Here is an 18,951-nt window from a genome sequence, read left to right as displayed (position 1 = left end):
TGGTTAAAGCGTGGTTAAAGCGTTCTGGTGTCCCCCGCCGTGATATTGCTGGAATATTTCTAATAGCAGCGTAAAACCATACTCACTCAATCACTCTTGAAGGGGGAGAGTGTTATGTTCACATATTGCTGTAGTAAGTTTGATTGTTAATGGCAGCAAAGTGATTCAGGCCCTCGTAAAATATATCTACCTACGCAGGAAGTGCTAATCAGAATAGCCCTAGTTGTTGTTGACATTGGGATAGACTATATCGTTGGAGAAGTTTCGGGAGATGGCAGTTTCTAGAAGGCTGACCGTACCGTATATGAGTGAGACTTACGTTTTATCTACTTGCACAGTCCCGATGGAATATCTATCTGACTACTCGCAGCACCATTCCGGATTCAAGGACGGAACAAGTGCCACGTTTATCTCATTTGAAAGTCCATATTCTGGACATTCGTGAGTGCCCTGGCCTTTGGCCTAAGGCCTGTTACTTGTTCCTGTCACATATTTGTGATTGTAAACCTTATCCTGTGTATTTCGGGGCGGTCGGGTAGCTTAGTTGTTAAAGCGTTCGCTCGTCACGCCAATGACCCGGGTTCGATTCCCGACATAGGTACAATGTGTGAAGCCCATTTCTGGTGTCCCCCGCCGTGATATTGCTGGAATATTGCTAAACGCGGCGTAAAACCATACTCACTCACTCACTGTGTGTTTCAATAAAATGTGTTAATTAGTGTTGATCTAGATCTTGTGTTGTTATTTACTGACTTCACAATTAGTTTTGTATTTAGCGATTGCTGGATTAACCTTCGTGTTTCAACATGGGAATCACGTCACTGCAACACGACCACATGCAAATGCATCAACACCTCAACAGAATGGTTAATGCATGTTTTTAAAATGGTGGTAAATATATGTTTCTTAAAATGATTGTTACTGTATGTTTGTTAAACTGATGCTTAAAATGTTTGTTGAAATTATGGTTAATATATGTTACTTAAATGAGGGTCACCGTATGTTTGTTCAAATCCGGGCTAATGTTTGTTTGTTGAAATGATGGTTAAAGCATGTTTATTAACATGATGTTTAAATGTTTGCTCAAAGGATGGTTAATGCAAGTTTGTTAAAATGATGGTAAATATTTATTTCTTTAAATGATCGTTAATGTAGTTTGTTTTTTTGAAAATGATGGTTAAAATGTTTGTTAAAATGAGGGTCAATGTCTGTTTGTTCAAATCAGGGCCCGGGTTCGATTCCCGACATGGGTACAATGTGTGAAGCCCATTTCTGGTGTTCCCCGCCTTGATATTGCTGGAATATTGCTAAAAGCGGCGTAAACCATACTCACTCACTCACTCACTCAAATCAGGGCTAATGTATGTTTGTTGAAATGATGGTTAATGCATGTTTATTAAAATGATGGTTAATATATGTTTGTTGAAATGAAGGTTAATGCATGTTTTTTAAAATGATGGTTAAAATGTTTTCAAATGATGGTAAATGCATGTTTTTTAAAATGATGGTTAAAATGTTTTCAAATGAAGGTAAATGCATGTTTGTTAAAATGATGGTTAATATACGTTTCGTAAAATCATCGTACTGCAAAAGAGGGAATTTAATTTACCTTGCAGAGCTGGAGCTGTACACGTGTTCGTGGGTCGATTGCATTTTTGTGAGGCTGTGCAGACTGGCGAGCAAGGGTCACCTGGAACACACAGGCAATGGCACACAGAGGATATTAGCTGGAATTTATGTTGGAGGATGAATTGTGTACAAGCTTAATACATACGTTTTTGGTCTCAGAAACGATATCCGAAGATCTGTATTAACAATACACTTTTCAGACCACCCAAGTCCGGGGAATCAAATGGACGGTTCCCAAAGATGGTTGGCATTGAGGGAAGGGAGTAAGCAAAAGCCAGTCGACTGCAGCAGGAGTGACACACACACGCACGCACGCACGCACGCACGCACGCACACGCACACACACACACACACACACACACACACACACGATGTTTCTGTTGTAATGTAAGTATGAACAAACCAGAAAGAGGACGATGATGTGTTGTAAAAAAAATTTCGTCCATACGGCGTGGTATTGTTCGAATCAGTCTCTAAGTGACCACTCCTCTTGCAGTGCCTGGCCCAGTCCAGCTAACGAGCGGGTGGCCTTTGATGTTTCTCCAAGTTTCTATGCTCTAAAGACCAGCGTCGTCTTGATTCAATACAGCCTTAGCGCTGTGCCAGACGTGCTCTATGGGGGAAAGGTCAAGACTCATGACTGGCCATTGCATTCTGATGATGGAGAGCTGCTGGAGGTAGTCAATTACGATATGTGCACGATGGGCACGAGTATCATCGTTTTGAATGGCAAAGCGTGGACTAGCACAGCCCGCAAACGGCATAGCGCCATTCTGTTGTCTCGGTAGTACTGTCCGGCGACCCTTCCATGGACAATATGCAGTGGCGTTCTGGAAGTCATTGTGATCCCCTATACCATTACAGACCCACCCCCAAATATGTCATGTTGTCTGACGTTGACGTTCGCCAGACGTTCGTTAGGAAGGCCTCCAGACGCGCCCACGCCTATCTAGAAAGTCAATTACACGAGACCATCGGCGATTCCCAAAGGTTCTATGCTCTAAAAACCCAGCGTCGTCTGGATGCAAAACAACCTTAGCTCTGTGGTTGCCGTAAGTCTATGTTAAGGTATGGGACTTACGATAACCTCATCGTTAGGATCGCTTTGTTAAACGACACTCTGGTCAGTAACATCGACTCATGTGGCTTGGCACAAGTGAACAGCGATTTGAGTGTGTGTTTGGGCGCGATTTGGAAAATCCCGGTTTCTGATTGATCGATCCTGGATTTATATTGCTCACCTACTGCGCCACGTGCAGGGCCAATCATTAACATGTTGTGTCTGCAGAAAGCTGTTTCAAAGTCTGCAAATGACAGACTGAGACACATTGAACATATTGGCCATCCCTCGCTGAGTTTTACCAGTTTGAAGCATGCCAATAACCCTAAGGCGTTCGTCGCGTTGCCGATGAAGCGTTCCAAATCTGATCGCGCATACTGCATTAAAGCATAGGTAACCCTTCTGTGTCACTGTCAATACTGACAGTCAACAATACCAATGTCTCAAAGCGATTTGACGACCTTTAAATGTAGTGAGAAATTCAAGAATGACCCCTCTTCAAACTTGCACGAAGGAGTTGCATGGTCTACGAAAGTGTTGGGACCTTTGGTTTTGGCACCGAAACGACTCTAGCTCTGGCAGTGATTTCATGATCCCCAACATTTTTCGAGGGTATAACAAAGATTCACTTAAGAAATGACTTTCACTTTGTGCGAGTTCATTGGAGTATGAACCTTCATTGAGTGAGGGCCAAACTGTATGAACGTCGGAGCTGACATGTTAATCCACAAGTTAAGTGAAAAACTTAAGGGACCTGGTATTTACACCATCAATCCATCTGCCCATGCTGATGTCCTTCCTGTCCAAACTGGCGTACATCAGGCAGCAACTGAGAGTGAATGAGTGAGTGAGTGAATATGGTTTTACGCCGCTTTTAGCAATATTCCAGCATTATCATGGCGGGGGACACCATTAATGGGCTTCATACATTGTACCCATGTCGGGAATCCAACCTGGGTCTTCGACGTGACGAGCGACGGCTTTAACCACTAGGCTACCTGACCGCCCCTGTCACTGATAGAACATCCTAGCTTGGTGATGATCCTGACCTACAAGTCATACTGTGATACCACATGCAGATGCATTCATTCAAAGTTTATATTTCGCAAAGCCCCAATCTCATTAAAATTAGATCCTAGTTCTCGCTATGGCTAAACAAAGATCTGAGGACGTCCCATTACGGGTCACGTCAGAACGACCTTTTATCCCACCAATCAAAGCGTCGCTTACCAGATCATGAAAATGACAGCCGGAATGTTTTTTTCTAATTATGCAACCTCGAAAACGTTAACACATGTGTAGTTACGGCCCAATAACTGATTCAGTCAAAATTATCGTCCATCTCTCGCTTCCATGGGATAAACGTTTTGAAAGAAGGAGGCGTTGCACAGTAGCTGGGGAGCACTGCCGTATAATCACAACCATATATTAGACATTCCCGAATGTTCGTTTGTTCAGCTTACCCATGTCAGGAATTGAACACGGGTCGTCGGCGTGACGAGCGAACGCTTTAACCACTAAGCTACCCGACCGCCCCTAATTGTCTAACAGTTACAGCGACAATTACAACACGATCATACTATAACATAGCAATGCTTCTGGCATTTGGAATTTGATGACAATTGCACATCGGGCAATTAAGTCACTTCTATTGAAAGGGGATACTTTCCTTCTAGATACAGCACAAATATGTTAAGATCGAAACAGAATGTCATCTTCTACATGTGCTGTACGTATTTCCTAAAATGAAATATATATAATTTCCCTAAAATGATTTTTTTGCTATTGTACACAAAATGTCTAGCTTCCAACTGATTCATCGTTCCTTCCTTCCCTTCAGGGATTGGTAAAGACAGTCAATTTTGATCCTCAATTTAACATTTATGAAATATAATCCAAGAAAATTTGTTTTTGTCAACTTTTGCCCCCAAAATAGGACTTAGCATCATATTTCGTAAGGAGCACTCTTTAGTCCTTTTTGAGGATACTATACACAATCTAAAATCACATAAATCATTTCTGTACCAATTCCTTTTGGATATTTTCACTTGACTGGGCTATGACAAAGAGATGTTCTATTGTAATGATTAATTATGTTGAATTGTATTATGTACTAACGGCCTGTGGCCTCTTGAGTACGAAATAAAGATTGATTGACAAAGAGGTGACTTACATGTTGTCATTGCAAGTGCATCAAGAAGGGAGGAGACAGATGAGAAATCATCAACCGTGAACACATGGTCGGCAGTGGGGGTAGATGCAATGGCTTCAATCTCCGAAGTGTCTGTAAGACCTATTCCTACGGCGAACACCTCAGCTATTCCTTTCAGTTGATTAGCTCGATTACGTGTTGCCACAGCATTTCGCGACATCCCGACGGTGAACAAGATTGCTACATTGTCTGCATTGGCACGGTCCCCGTCTTCCGTGAATATGTTTGTTCTTGCCTCGAGGAGAGCGGCGGCTGTGTTTCGAGATGAGTCTCCTCGGTCGATATCCAAAATAGCATCTTTCAAGTCGCTTTTGCTACTTTGGTAGTCGTCCAGTTCTATCTCCTTATCGCCCGAGTCGGAGAATGATACTGCTCCAACGCGAACGTTTGCGTTTTGAATTGTGAACGTATCTACAACATCAGCAACAAACTGCTTATACACCACGAAATCACTCGCGGTGATGCTGGTAGATATGTCAAGGATGAACACGACATCCTTTCTGGCAGTGCTGCAATCTGAAACATGATGTACGATTGTAGTGTGACTTCCCCAAATAGAATGAAAGCATCCTAGATCTCAATACTGTACACTTAAGTAACCACCACTACACAAATACATGTATAAAATGATACACACGCTCACACACAGAAACACACACACTCACACAAACACACACAAACGCACACAAACATACAAACACGCACACATGCAATCACATAAACAAACAGTGAGTGAGTGAGGTTTTACGCCCGGGTCGTCGGCGTGACGAGCGAACGCTTTAACCACTAGGCTACCCGACCGCCCAGACAAACAAACATACACACAAACACATACTCATACCTCACACACACAAACGCACACGTAAAATCACACAGACACACAATATCACAAACAAACACATGCACAAACACACGTAAAATCACACAGACACACAAACACAAACACTCACACAAACAAACACACATACAATATCCCAAACAAATACTTACACAAACACACATACAATCACATACACACAGAAACACACACACTCACACAAACAAACACACACACGCAAACTCACATACACTCACTCACATAAAAAAACACGAAATGACACATACATACAAACACGCACACACGCAATCACACAAACAAACACGCACACAAACACAAACTCATACCTCACACACAAACAAACACACATAAACACACGCACAAAAACTCATTCACAATCACACACATAAAATCACACACACACACAAACACACACAAAATCACGCACACAAACACAAACATATTCACACACTCATTCACACAACTCACACACAAAATTACACCAGAACTTTAAAAACCACGAAATCACTCGCGATGCTGCTGCTAGAAGTATCAAGGATGAACACGCCATCCTTTTTGGCAGTGTTGCAATCTGAAACATGATCTACGATTGTATTGACGTCCCCAACTGGAATGAAAACATCTTAGATCTCAATACTGTACACTTAAGTAAAGCAACACAACACACATACAAAATAACACACACAAGTAAAGCACCACTACACAAATACACGTATAAAATAACACACACAAGTAAAGCACCACAACACAAACACACGTACAAAATAACACACACAATTAAGCACAACTACACAAATACACGTATAAAATAACACACACAATTAAGCACCACTACACAAATACACGTATAAAATAACACACACAATTAAAGCACCACAACACAAACACACGTACAAAATAACACACACACAATTAAGCACCACAACACAAATACACGTATAAAATAACACACACAATTAAGCACCACTACACAAATACACGTATAAAATAACACACACAATTAAAGCACCACAACACAAACACACGTACAAAATAACACACACAAGTTAAGCACCACAACACAAACACACGTACAAAATAACACACACAATTAAGCACCACTACACAAATACACGTATAAAATAACACACACAAGTAAAGCACCAAAACACAAACACACGTATAAAATAACACACACAAGTAAAGCACCACTACACAAATACACGTATAAAATAACACACACAATTAAAGCACCACTACACAAATACACGTATAAGATAACACACACAAGTAAAGCACCACAACACAAACACACATACAAAATAACACACACAAGTAAAGCACCACAACACAAACACACGTATGAAATAACACACACAATTAAGCACCACTACAGATATACACGTATAAAATAACACACACAAGTAAGCACCACTACAGAAATACACGTATAAAATAACACACACAATTAAGCACCCCTACACAAATACACGTATAAAATAACACACACAAGTAAAGCACCACAACACAAATACACGCATAAAATAACACACACAAGTAAAGCACCACAACACAAACACACGTTTAAAATAACACACACAAGTAAAGCACCACTACACAAATACACGTATAAAATAACACACACAATTAAAGCACCACTACACAAATACACGTATAAGATAAGACACACAAGTAAAGCACCACAACACAAACTCACGTACAAAATAACCCACACAATTAAGCACCACAACACAAACACACATTCAAATGACACACACACTCACTTACACACACACTCACTTACAAACACACTCACACACACACATTCACACACAAACACACACACATACACACACACTGACTATCCAACTAAAATTAGATGGGAAAGTGGCCCCGCCCCTCCATTAATATAAGCATACACACACATTCTCTCAAACACACACCATCACACAAACATAAACACACAAACACACACACACAAAAACATCCACTCTTAAATATACTTTTACACTCACAAACAGACATAAGCATACACACACAAACAAAAGCTCATAAACAAACACACAAACATTACATACAAACACACAGACACACTTACTCATACACACAATTCACACACACAAAATCACAAACACACAAACTCATTCACACACATTTATACACACACACTCACTCAAAGAAAATCTCACACACACTCTCACTAAATCACGCCAACATCACACACACTCACACACACAAAATCACAAATACACATACACACAGGTGAACACAGGAAATCACACACACACAAACACGAAAACAAACATACACAAACCCATACCTATACCTCACACAGACTAACACACAATCACAAAGAAAAAGACACAAAGAAAAAGACACAAACACACACTAACACACACACACACATAAACTCACACACACTCTCACACACAAAACCACACACAACACACACGAAATCACTTACACAGACAAGCAAAATCACACACAAACACACACTCACACACATTCACACTCTCACACACACACTCATCAACTAAAATTAGATGAGGAAAGTGGCCCCGCCCCTCCATAAATACAAGCGCACACACACGCACACACACACACGCACGCACGCACACACACACACACACACACACACACACACACACACACACACACACACACACACACACACACACACACACACACACACACACACACACACACACACACACACACACACGCACGCACGCACGCACGCACGCACACACACACACACACACACACACACGCACACACACACCATATCACACACACCATATCACACACACACACACCATCAAACATAAACAAACACACACACACACACCATCACACACACACATAATCACACACACAAACGCACACACAAACACACACAAATTCACACACACACCCTCTCTCTCACACACACCATTCACATTCCCTACAGTCCTGATGACAGATCTGTAGATGATATTGACCTTAGTGAGAGGGGATTGAGGTATGCTGGTATAGGTCCTGATGACAGATCTGTAGATGATATTGACCTTATTGAGAGGGGATTGAGGTATGCTGGTATAGGTCTTGATGACAGATCTGCAGATGATATTGACCTTAGTGAGAGGGGATTGAGGTATGCTGGTATAGGTCCTGATGACAGATCTGCAGATGATATTGACCTTAGTGAGAGGGGATTGAGGTATGCTGGTATAGGTCCTGATGACAGATCTGCAGATGATATTGACGTTATAGAGAGGGGATTGAGGTATGCTGGTATAGGTCCTGATGACAGATCTGCAGATGATATTGACGTTATAGAGAGGGGATTGAGGTATGCTGGTATAGGTCCTGATGACAGATCTGCAGATGATATTGACGTTATAGAGAGGGGATTGAGGTATGCTGGTATAGGTCCCGATAATACACATGGCATAATTCGGTCAATTTTAGTCTGTTGGAACAACTCAATGCCGATTATGTCATCTATGATCGACATTGTTGTTCGGCCCATTGTTTGGCCCATTGGTCGGCCCATTGTTCAAACTAATGACGTAAACATACCTTGGGTAGCTGCTGTTGTAGGGCTGGTTGTAGGGCTGGTTGTAGGGCTAGTGGTAGGACTGGTTGTAGGGCTGGTTGTAGGGCTGGTTGTGGGGCTGGTTGTAGGGCTGGTTGTAGGGCTTGTTGTAGGGCTGGTTGTAGGACTGGTTGTGGGACTGGTTGTGGGGCTGGTTGTAGGGCTTGTTGTAGGGCTGGTTGTAGGACTGGTTGTAGGGCTGGTTGTAGGGCTTGTTGTAGGGCTTGTTGTAGGACTGGTTGTAGGACTGGTTGTAGGACTGGTTGTGGGGCTGGTTGTAGGGCTTGTTGTAGGGCTGGTTGTAGGACTTGTTGTAGGACTGGTTGTAGGACTGGTTGTAGGGCTGGTTGTAGGGCTTGTTGTTGGACTGGTTGTAGGACTGGTTGTAGGACTGATTGTAGGACTTGTTGTAGGACTTGTTGTAGGACTGGTTGTAGGACTGGTTGTAGGGCTTGTTATAGGGCTGGTTGTAGGACTGGTTGTAGGGCTGGTTGTAGGGCTTGTTGTAGGACTTGTTGTAGGACTGGTTGTAGGACTGGTTGTAAGGCTGGTTGTAGGACTGGTTGTAGGGCTAGTGGTAGGGCTGGTTGTAGGGCTGGTTGTAGGACTGGTTGTAAGACTCGTTGTTGGACTGGTCGTAGGGCTGGTTGTAGGGCTGGTTGTAGGGCTGGTTGTAGGGCTGGTTGTAGGACTGGTTGTAGGGTTGGTTGTTGGACTGGTTGTAGGGCTTGTTGTAGGGCTGGTTGTAGGGCTGGTTGTAGGGCTGGTTGTAGGACTGGTTGTAGGGTTGGTTGTTGGACTGGTTGTAGGGCTTGTTGTAGGGCTTGTTGTAGGGCTGGTTGTAGGGCTGGTTGTAGGACTGGTTGTAGGGCTTGTTGTAGGGCTGGTTGTAGGGCTGGTTGTAGGGCTGGTGGTAGGACTAGTGGTAGAGCTGGTTGTAGGACTGGTTGTAGGACTAGTTGTAAGACTCGTTGTTGGACTGGTCGCAGGGCTGGTTGTAGGGCTGGTTGTAGGGCTGGTTATAGGACTGGTTGTTGCACTGGTTGTAGGGCTGGTTGTAGGGCTGGTTGTAGGGCTGGTTGTAAAACTGGTTGTAGGGCTGGTTGTTGGACTGGTTGTAGGGCTTGTTGAAGGGCTTGTTGTAGGGCTGGTTGTTGGGCTGGTTGTAGGGCTGGTTGTAGGGCTTGTTGTAGGGCTGGTTGTAGGGCTGGTTGTAGGGCTGGTTGTAGGACTGGTTGTGGGGCTGGTTGTAGGTCTGGTTGTTGGGCTGGTTTCTGTACAAGTGCTTGACGTAAGTTCGCATGTCTTCAGTTTATCATCCCATACAAGAACTTGTCCGTCAACTGTCGGACACGGATTGTTAAAGAGAACATTTGCAATGCATATTATGAAACCAGTACACGTATCACACGACTGATAGGTGCCACTCACAACTCCAACACAGCTGGTAACACACATCGTCATAGTTGTAGGAGTGGTTGTAGGACTGGTTGTTGGACTGGTTGTAGGGCTAGTTGTAGGACTGGTTGTAGGGCTGGTTGTAGGGCTGGTTGTGGGACTGGTTGTAGGACTTGTTGTAGGACTGGTTGTAGGACTGGTTGTAGGGCTGGTGGTAGGACTGGTTGTTGGACTGGTTGTAGGACTGGTTGTAGGACTGGTTGTAGGACTGGTTGTAGGGCTGGTTGTAGGGCTGGTTGTAAGGCTGGTTGTAGGGCTGGTTGTAGGACTGGTTGTAGGGCTGGTTGTAGGACTTGTTGTAGGGCTGGTTGTAGGGCTGGTTGTAGGGCTGGTTGTAAGGCTGGTTGTAGGGCTGGTTGTAGGACTGGTTGTAGGGCTGGTTGTAGGACTGGTTGTAGGACTGGTTGTTGGACTGGTTGTAGGGCTGGTTGTAGGGCTGGTTGTAGGACTGGTTGTAGGACTGGTTGTTGGACTGGTTGTAGGTCTGGTTGTTGGGCTGGTTTCTGTACAAGTGTTTGACGTAAGTTCGCATGTCTTCAGTTTATCATCCCATACAAGAACTTGTCCGTCAACTGTCGGACACGGATTGTTATAGAGAACATTTGCAATGCATATTATGAAACCAGTACACGTATCACACGACTGATAGGTGCCACTCACAACTCCAACACAGCTGGTTACACACATCGTCATAGTTGTAGGAGTGGTTGTAGGACTGGTTGTTGGACTGGTTGTAGGGCTGGTTGTAGGACTGGTTGTAGGACTAGTTGTAGGACTTGTTGTAGGACTGGTTGTAGGACTGGTTGTAGGACTGGCTGTGGGGCTAGTTGTAGGACTGGTTGTAGGGCTGGTGGTAGGGCTGATTGTAGGGCTGGTGGTAGGACTGGTTGTAGGACTGATTGTGGGACTGGTTGTATGGCTAGTTGTAGGACTGATTGTAGGGCTGGTTGTAGGACTGGTTGTAGGGCTGGTTGTAGGACTGGTTGTAGGGCTGGTTGTAGGACTGGTTGTGGGGCTGGTTGTAGGTCTGGTTGTTGGGCTGGTTTCTGTACAAGTGTTTGACGTAAGTTCGCATGTCTTCAGTTTATCATCCCATACAAGAACTTGTCCGTTGACTGTCCGACAGGGATTGTTAAAGAGAATATTTGCAATGCATATTATGAAACCAGTGCACGTATCACACGACTGATAGGTGCCACTCACAACTCCAACACAGCTGGTTACACACATCGTCTGAGTTGTAGGAGTGGTTGTAGGACTGGTTGTAGGGCTGGTTGTAGGACTGGTAGTAGGGCTGGTTGTAGGGCTTGTTGTAGGACTTGTTGTAGGACTTGTTGTAGGACTTGTTGTAGGGTTGGTTGTAGGAGTGGTTGTAGGGTTGGTTGTAGGGCTGGTTGTGGGTTTGGTTGTAGGGCTGGTTGTAGGGCTGGTTGTAGGACTAGTAGTAAGGCTGGTTGTAGGGCTGGTTGTAGGGCTGGTTGTAGGACTAGTAGTAAGGCTGGTTGTAGGGCTGGTTGTAGGGCTGGTTGTAGGGCTGGTTGCAGGACTGGTTGTAGGAGTGGTTTCTGAACATGTAGTTGACGTAGACGAGCACCTCTTCAATTTATCATCCCATACAAGAAGTTGTCCGTCAGCAGTCCCACAGGGAATGTTAAAGAGACCATTTGCATTGCAGATTATGAAACCAGTGCACGTATCACACGACTGATAGGTGCCACTCACAACTCCAACACAGCTGGTTACACACATCGTCATAGTTGTAGGACTGGTTGTTGGACTGGTTGTAGGGCTGGTTGTAGGACTGGTTGTAGGACTAGTTGTAGGACTTGTTGTAGGACTGGTTGTAGGACTGGTTGTAGGACTGGCTGTGGGGCTAGTTGTAGGACTGGTTGTAGGGCTGGTGGTAGGGCTGATTGTAGGGCTGGTGGTAGGACTGGTTGTAGGACTGATTGTGGGACTGGTTGTATGGCTAGTTGTAGGACTGATTGTAGGGCTGGTTGTAGGACTGGTTGTAGGGCTGGTTGTAGGACTGGTTGTAGGGCTGGTGGTAGGGCTGATTGTAGGGCTGGTGGTAGGACTGGTTGTAGGACTGATTGTGGGACTGGTTGTATGGCTAGTTGTAGGACTGATTGTAGGGCTGGTTGTAGGACTGGTTGTAGGGCTGGTTGTAGGACTGGTTGTAGGGCTGGTTGTAGGACTGGTTGTGGGGCTGGTTGTAGGTCTGGTTGTTGGGCTGGTTTCTGTACAAGTGTTTGACGTAAGTTCGCATGTCTTCAGTTTATCATCCCATACAAGAACTTGTCCGTTGACTGTCCGACAGGGATTGTTAAAGAGAATATTTGCAATGCATATTATGAAACCAGTGCACGTATCACACGACTGATAGGTGCCACTCACAACTCCAACACAGCTGGTTACACACATCGTCTGAGTTGTAGGAGTGGTTGTGGGACTGGTTGTAGGGCTGGTTGTAGGACTGGTAGTAGGACTGGTTGTAGGGCTTGTTGTAGGACTTGTTGTAGGACTTGTTGTAGGACTTGTTGTAGGGTTGGTTGTAGGAGTGGTTGTAGGGTTGGTTGTAGGGCTGGTTGTGGGTTTGGTTGTAGGGCTGGTTGTAGGGCTGGTTGTAGGACTAGTAGTAAGGCTGGTTGTAGGGCTGGTTGTAGGGCTGGTTGTAGGGCTGGTTGCAGGACTGGTTGTAGGACTGGTTGTAGGGCTGGTTGTAGGGCTGGTTGCAGGACTGGTTGTAGGAGTGGTTTCTGTACATGTAGTTGACGTAGACGAGCACCTCTTCAATTTATCATCCCATACAAGAATTTGTCCGTCAGCAGTCCCACAGGGAATGTTAAAGAGACCATTTGCATTGCAGATTATGAAACCAGTGCACGTATCACACGACTGATAGGTGCCACTCACAACTCCAACACATCTGGTTACACACATCATCATAGTTGTAGGAGTGGTTGTAGGGCTGGTGGTAGGGCTGATTGTAGGGCTGGTGGTAGGACTGGTTGTAGGACTGATTGTGGGACTGGTTGTATGGCTAGTTGTAGGACTGATTGTAGGGCTGGTTGTAGGACTGGTTGTAGGGCTGGTTGTAGGAGTGGTTATAGGACTGGTTGTAGGAGTGGTTTCTGTACATGTTGTTGACGTAGACGCGCACCTCTTCAATTGATTATCCCATACAAGAACTTGTCCGTCAGCAGTCCCACAGGGAATGTTAAAGAGACCATTTGCAACGCATATTATGAAACCAGTGCACGTATCACACGACTGATAGGTGCCACTCACAACTCCAACACAGCTGGTTACACACATCGTCATAGTTGTAGGAGTGGTTGTATGACTGGTTGTAGGGCTGGTTGTAGGACTGGTTGTAGGACTGGTTGTAGGACTTGTTGTTGGACTGGTTGTAGGACTGGTTGTAGGGCTGGTTGTAGGGCTGGTTGTAGGGCTGGTTGTAGGGTTGGTTGTAGGAGTGGCTGTAGGACTTGTTGTTGGACTGGTTGTAGGGTTGGTTGTAGGTCTGGTTGTAGGACTGGTTTCTGAACATGTACTAGACCTAGACGCGCATGTCTTCAGTTTATCATCCCATACAAGAACTTGTCCGTCTGCTGTCCCACAGGGAATGTTAAAGAGACCATTTGCAACGCATATTATGAAACCAGTGCACGTATCACACGACTGATAGGTGCCACTCACAACTCCAACACAGCTGGTTACACACATCGTCATAGTTGTAGGACTGGTTGTAGGACTGGTTGTAGGGCTGGTTGTAGGACTGGTTGTAGGACTGGTTGTAGGAGTGGCTGTAGGACTTGTTGTAGGACTGGTTGTAGGGCTGGTTGTAGGAGTGGTTGTATGACTTGTTGTAGGGCTGGTTGTAGGACTGGTTGTAGGACTGGTTGTAGCACTGGTTGTTCGGGAAAGAGAACCGTTAAACAAGGGTAAAACGTAGATGATATAATAAAGTCTCACTTCAAGAGGGCCTATTTCTTTATCTTTTTGGTCATATTTACCTCTTTTGCAACCACGTTAATAGAGTCGTACGACGGGTGAGTTGTCTAATTTGAGGAATAACTAATCCTTGATAAATATTTATGCCTCTTAAATACTCATAGGCGTTGCCAAGAGTGATTTGAACTGGAATCATCTTCGTTAGCGGGGTCTGGCCACTGTCAATAATACTGTTACAGCCAAGTCTGTGGGTGATATGTTAAGAATGATACCACTTTGAATATAATATTTATATCTTTATCTTCTCCAGTCATTCTAGGCAATCGTAAGTATTTTTCCTGGGATTCAACAGGACCGTCTGACCACGTTACATAGTCTAACCTAGGATATATCCTTCAACAGGGATTTTCACAAAGAAAGAACAAGAGCTGAATAACCTTTATAGCTAAATGAAAGATCACTTTAGTATGTAAAAAATACCGATAGTGCCATAATTGTTAATATTTGAAAAATCTGTTTCACTTGGATTGTTTGAATTACACTGAACTCTTTTGGATTACACAGGGGAGTAGTGAAGATGATGGTTTTTTTGCCGCCAACCAGTATGTTAATACTATTTTGATACATTGTCAAACAGCTTGAAGGTGTCTGGCAGACACTTATCGCTTCGCATTTTCTGATTGATCAATCATGTTGTTTGACTGACAGGTGGCGTTATGTTAATTAGTTAGTAATATACCTGCACTGAGCCAATTGCGGAGAGGTACACTCCATTGTCGCCACGCTCCACTCCCAGTCAAAGGGGCACTGCATGATGATTCCAATCTGGTTGACACACACAATGTACCTGGTGCAGTCTCCGCACAGGGGAAATTGTCCTCCGCTCTCTTGTCCAACACAGGTGCTCCGACACTGCCCTGTAGTAGTAGTCAAGAATAGCTAACCGATTGAAACACAAGATATTCCAGCTCAAAAAGGTGAGGTGACGTGAATTTGGATTTAACGCCGCGTTACAGATTAGTGTAGTATGTGCTTGTTTGAATGTATGTATGAATGTTTATATCTACATACCTATGTATCTATGTATGTATGTATGTATGTATGTATCTATGTTTTGTATGTTGTCTGTGATGAGGTGTAGTGTGATGTGTTGTGTGTGCTGTGTTGTGTGTGCTGTGGAGTGTTGTATAGTGTGTTGTGAGGTGTGTTGTGTGATGTAGTGTGTTATACTGTGTTGTGTTGTGTGTGCTGTGTTGTGTGTGCTGTGGGGTGTGGTATAGTGTGTTGTGAAGTGTGTTGTGTGATGTAGTGTGTTATACTGTGTTGTGTTGTGTGCGCTGTGTTGTGTGTGTTGTGGGGTGTGGCATAGTGTGTTGTGAGGTGTGTTGTGTGATGTAGTGTGTTATACTGTGTTGTGTTGTGTGTGCTGTGTTGTTTGTGCTGTGTGGTGTGGTATAGTGTGTTGTGAGGTGTGTTGTGTGATGTAGTGTGTTATAATGTGTTGTGTTGTGTTGTGTTGTGTGTGCTGTGTTGTGTGTGCTGTGGGGTGTTGTATAGTGTGTTGTGAGGTGTGTTGTGTGATGTAGTGTGTTATACTGTGTTGTGTTGTGTGTGCTGTGTTGTGTGTGCTGTGGGGTGTGGTATAGTGTGTTGTGAGGTGTGTTGTGTGATGTAGTGTGTCATACTGTGTTGTGTTGTGTTGTGTGTGCTGTGTTGTGTGTGCTGTGGGGTGTGGTATAGTGTGTTGTGAGGTGTGTTGTGTGATGTAGTGTGTCATACTGTGTTGTGTTGTGTTGTGTGTGCTGTGTTGTGTGTGCTGTGGGGTGTGGTATAGTGTGTTGTGAGGTGTGTTGTGTGATGTAGTGTGTTATACTGTGTTGTGTTGTGTAAGCTGTGTTGTGTGTGCTGTGGGGTGTGGTATAGTGTGTTGTGAGGTGTGTTGTGTGATGTAGTGTGTTATACTGTGTGTGTTGTGTTGTGTGTGCTGTGGGGTGTGGTATAGTGTGTTGTGAGGTGTGAGGTGTGATGTAGTGTGTTATACTGTGTTGCGTTGTGTGTGCTGTGTTGTGTGTGCTGTGGGTTGTGGTATAGTCCGTTGTGAGGTGTGTTGTGTGATGTAGTGTGTTATACTGTGTTGTGTTGTGTGTGCTGTGTTGTGTGTGCTGTGGGGTGTGGTATAGTGCGTTGTGAGGTGTGTTGTGTGATGTAGTGTGTTATACTGTGATATGTTGTGTTGTGTGTGATGTGGGGTGTGGTATAGTGCGTTGTGAGGTGTGTTGTGTGATGTAGTGTGTTATACTGTGTTGTGTTGTGTGTGCTGTTGGGTGTGGTATAGTGTGTTGCGAGGTGTGTTGTGTAATGTAGTGTGTTATACTGTGTTGTGTTGTGTGTGCTGTGTTGTGTTGTGCTGTGGGTTGTGGTATAGTTTGTTGTGAGGTGTGTTGTGTGATGTAGTGTGTTATGTAGTGTGTTTTACTGTGTTGCGTTGTGTGTGCTGTGTTTTGTGTGCTGTGGGTTGTGGAATAGTGCGTTGTGAGGTGTGTTGTGTGATGTAGTGTGTTATACTGTGTTGTGTTGTGTGTGCTGTGTTGTGTGTGCTGTGGGGTGTGGTATAGTGCGTTGTGAGGTGTGTTGTGTGATGTAGTGTGTTATACTGTGATATGTTGTGTTGTGTGTGATGTGGGGTGTGGTATAGTGCTTTGTGAGGTGTGTTGTGTGATGTAGTGTGTTATACTGTGTTGTGTGATGTAGTGTGTTATACTGTGTTGTGTTGTGTGTGCTGTTGGGTGTGGTATAGTGTGTTCCGAGGTGTGTTGTGTAATGTAGTGTGTTATAGTGTGTTGTGTTGTGTGTGTTGTGTTGTGTGTGCTGTGGGTTGTGGTATAGTGCGTTGTGAGGTGTGTTGTGTAATGTAGTACGTTATACTGTGTTTTGTTGTGTGTGCTGTGTTGTGTGTGCTGTCGGGTGTTGTATAGTGTGTTGTGAGGTGTGTTGTGTGATGTAGTGTGTTATACTGTGTTGTGTTATGTGTGCTGTGTTGTGTGTGCTGTGGGGTGTTGTATAGTGTGTTGTGAGGTGTGTTGTGTGATGTAGTGTGTTATACTGTGTTGTGTTGTGTGCGCTATGTTGTGTGTGTTGTGTTGTGTGGTGTGGCATAGTGTGTTGTGAGGTGTGTTGTGTGATGTAGTGTGTGATACTGTATTGTGTTGTGTGCGCTGTGTTGTGTGTGTTGTGTTGTGGGGTGTGGTATAGTGCGTTGTGAGGTGTGTTGTGTAATGTAGTGCGTTATACTGTGTTGTGTTGTGTGCGCTATGTTGTGTGTGTTGTGTTGTGGGGTGTGGTATAGTGTGTTGTGAGGTGGGTTGTGTAATGTAGTGCGTTATACTGTGTTGTGTTGTGTGCGCTTTGTTGTGTGTGTTGTGTTGTGGGGTGTGGTATAGTGTGTTGTGAGGTGTGTTGTGTGATGTAGTGCGTTATACTGTGTTGTGTTGTGTGCGCTATGTTGTGTGTGTTGTGTTGTGGGGTGTGGTATAGTGTGTTGTGAGGTGTGTTGTGTAATGTAGTGCGTTATACTGTGTTGTGTTGTGTGCGCTATGTTGTGTGTGTTGTGTTGTGGGGTGTGGTATAGTGCGTTGTGAGGTGTGTTGTGTAATGTAGTGCGTTATACTGTGTTGTGTTGTGTGCGCTATGTTGTGTGTGTTGTGTTGTCGGGTGTGGTATAGTGCGTTGTGAGGTGTGTTGTGTGATGTAGTTCGTTATACTGTGTTGTGTGTGTTGTGTTGTGGGGTGTGGTATAGTGTGTTGTGTGATGTAGTGCGTTATACTGTGTTGTGTTATGTGCGCTGTGTTGTGTGTGTTGTGTTGTGGGGTGTGGTATAGTGTGTTGTGAGGTGTGTTGTGTGATGTAGTGTGTTATACTGTGTTGTGTTGTGGTGTGGTGTAGTCGGGCCGGAGGGGTGGCCTAGCTATTACAGCTTTCGCTTATCACGCCGAAAATCTAGTTTGATTCCCCACATGAGTACGACGTGTCAAACGCATTGCTGGTGGCATGTAGCAAAGACAGCGGCGTAAAATACACACTCACTCACTCACTCAATTCAAGACTCTTACCCTCACAAGACGGAATGGCACAAGACAGGAGCACTGCTAGAATCAAGCAGGAGAAGGCCATCTCGGCTACGTTCTGCAAATTGATATTCATACTTATGAGTTTTCGGACGGCCCCCTGTGATAGAGGAATT

General features: G+C 44.4%; 1 protein-coding gene across 1 annotated transcript in view; it reads right to left on the bottom strand.

Moving 5' to 3' along the window:
* LOC124123160 (mucin-5AC-like) overlaps positions 1 to 18,881 on the bottom strand; it is a 24,784-nt gene extending 5,903 nt beyond the window's left edge. Inside the window, exons 1-9 of the mRNA XM_048401859.1 lie at positions 18,821 to 18,881; positions 15,450 to 15,627; positions 13,695 to 13,868; positions 13,207 to 13,493; positions 12,501 to 12,993; positions 10,752 to 11,624; positions 9,412 to 10,274; positions 4,863 to 5,417; positions 1,610 to 1,690 (exon numbers count right to left, since the gene is read on the bottom strand). Of these exons, the coding sequence (XP_048257816.1) occupies positions 1,610 to 1,690; positions 4,863 to 5,417; positions 9,412 to 10,274; positions 10,752 to 11,624; positions 12,501 to 12,993; positions 13,207 to 13,493; positions 13,695 to 13,868; positions 15,450 to 15,627; positions 18,821 to 18,881 (3,565 nt within the window). The remainder of the gene's footprint in view (positions 1 to 1,609; positions 1,691 to 4,862; positions 5,418 to 9,411; positions 10,275 to 10,751; positions 11,625 to 12,500; positions 12,994 to 13,206; positions 13,494 to 13,694; positions 13,869 to 15,449; positions 15,628 to 18,820) is intronic.
* Positions 18,882 to 18,951: the final 70 nt, after the last annotated feature.

The sequence above is a fragment of the Haliotis rufescens genome, unplaced genomic scaffold (genome assembly GCF_023055435.1).
Source record: "Haliotis rufescens isolate VD_foot unplaced genomic scaffold, xgHalRufe1.0.p SCAF_24, whole genome shotgun sequence".
Lineage (NCBI taxonomy): Eukaryota > Metazoa > Mollusca > Gastropoda > Lepetellida > Haliotidae > Haliotis > Haliotis rufescens.
Note: the sequence above shows the minus strand (reverse complement) of the source record. Positions and strands in the feature narration are given on the sequence as shown.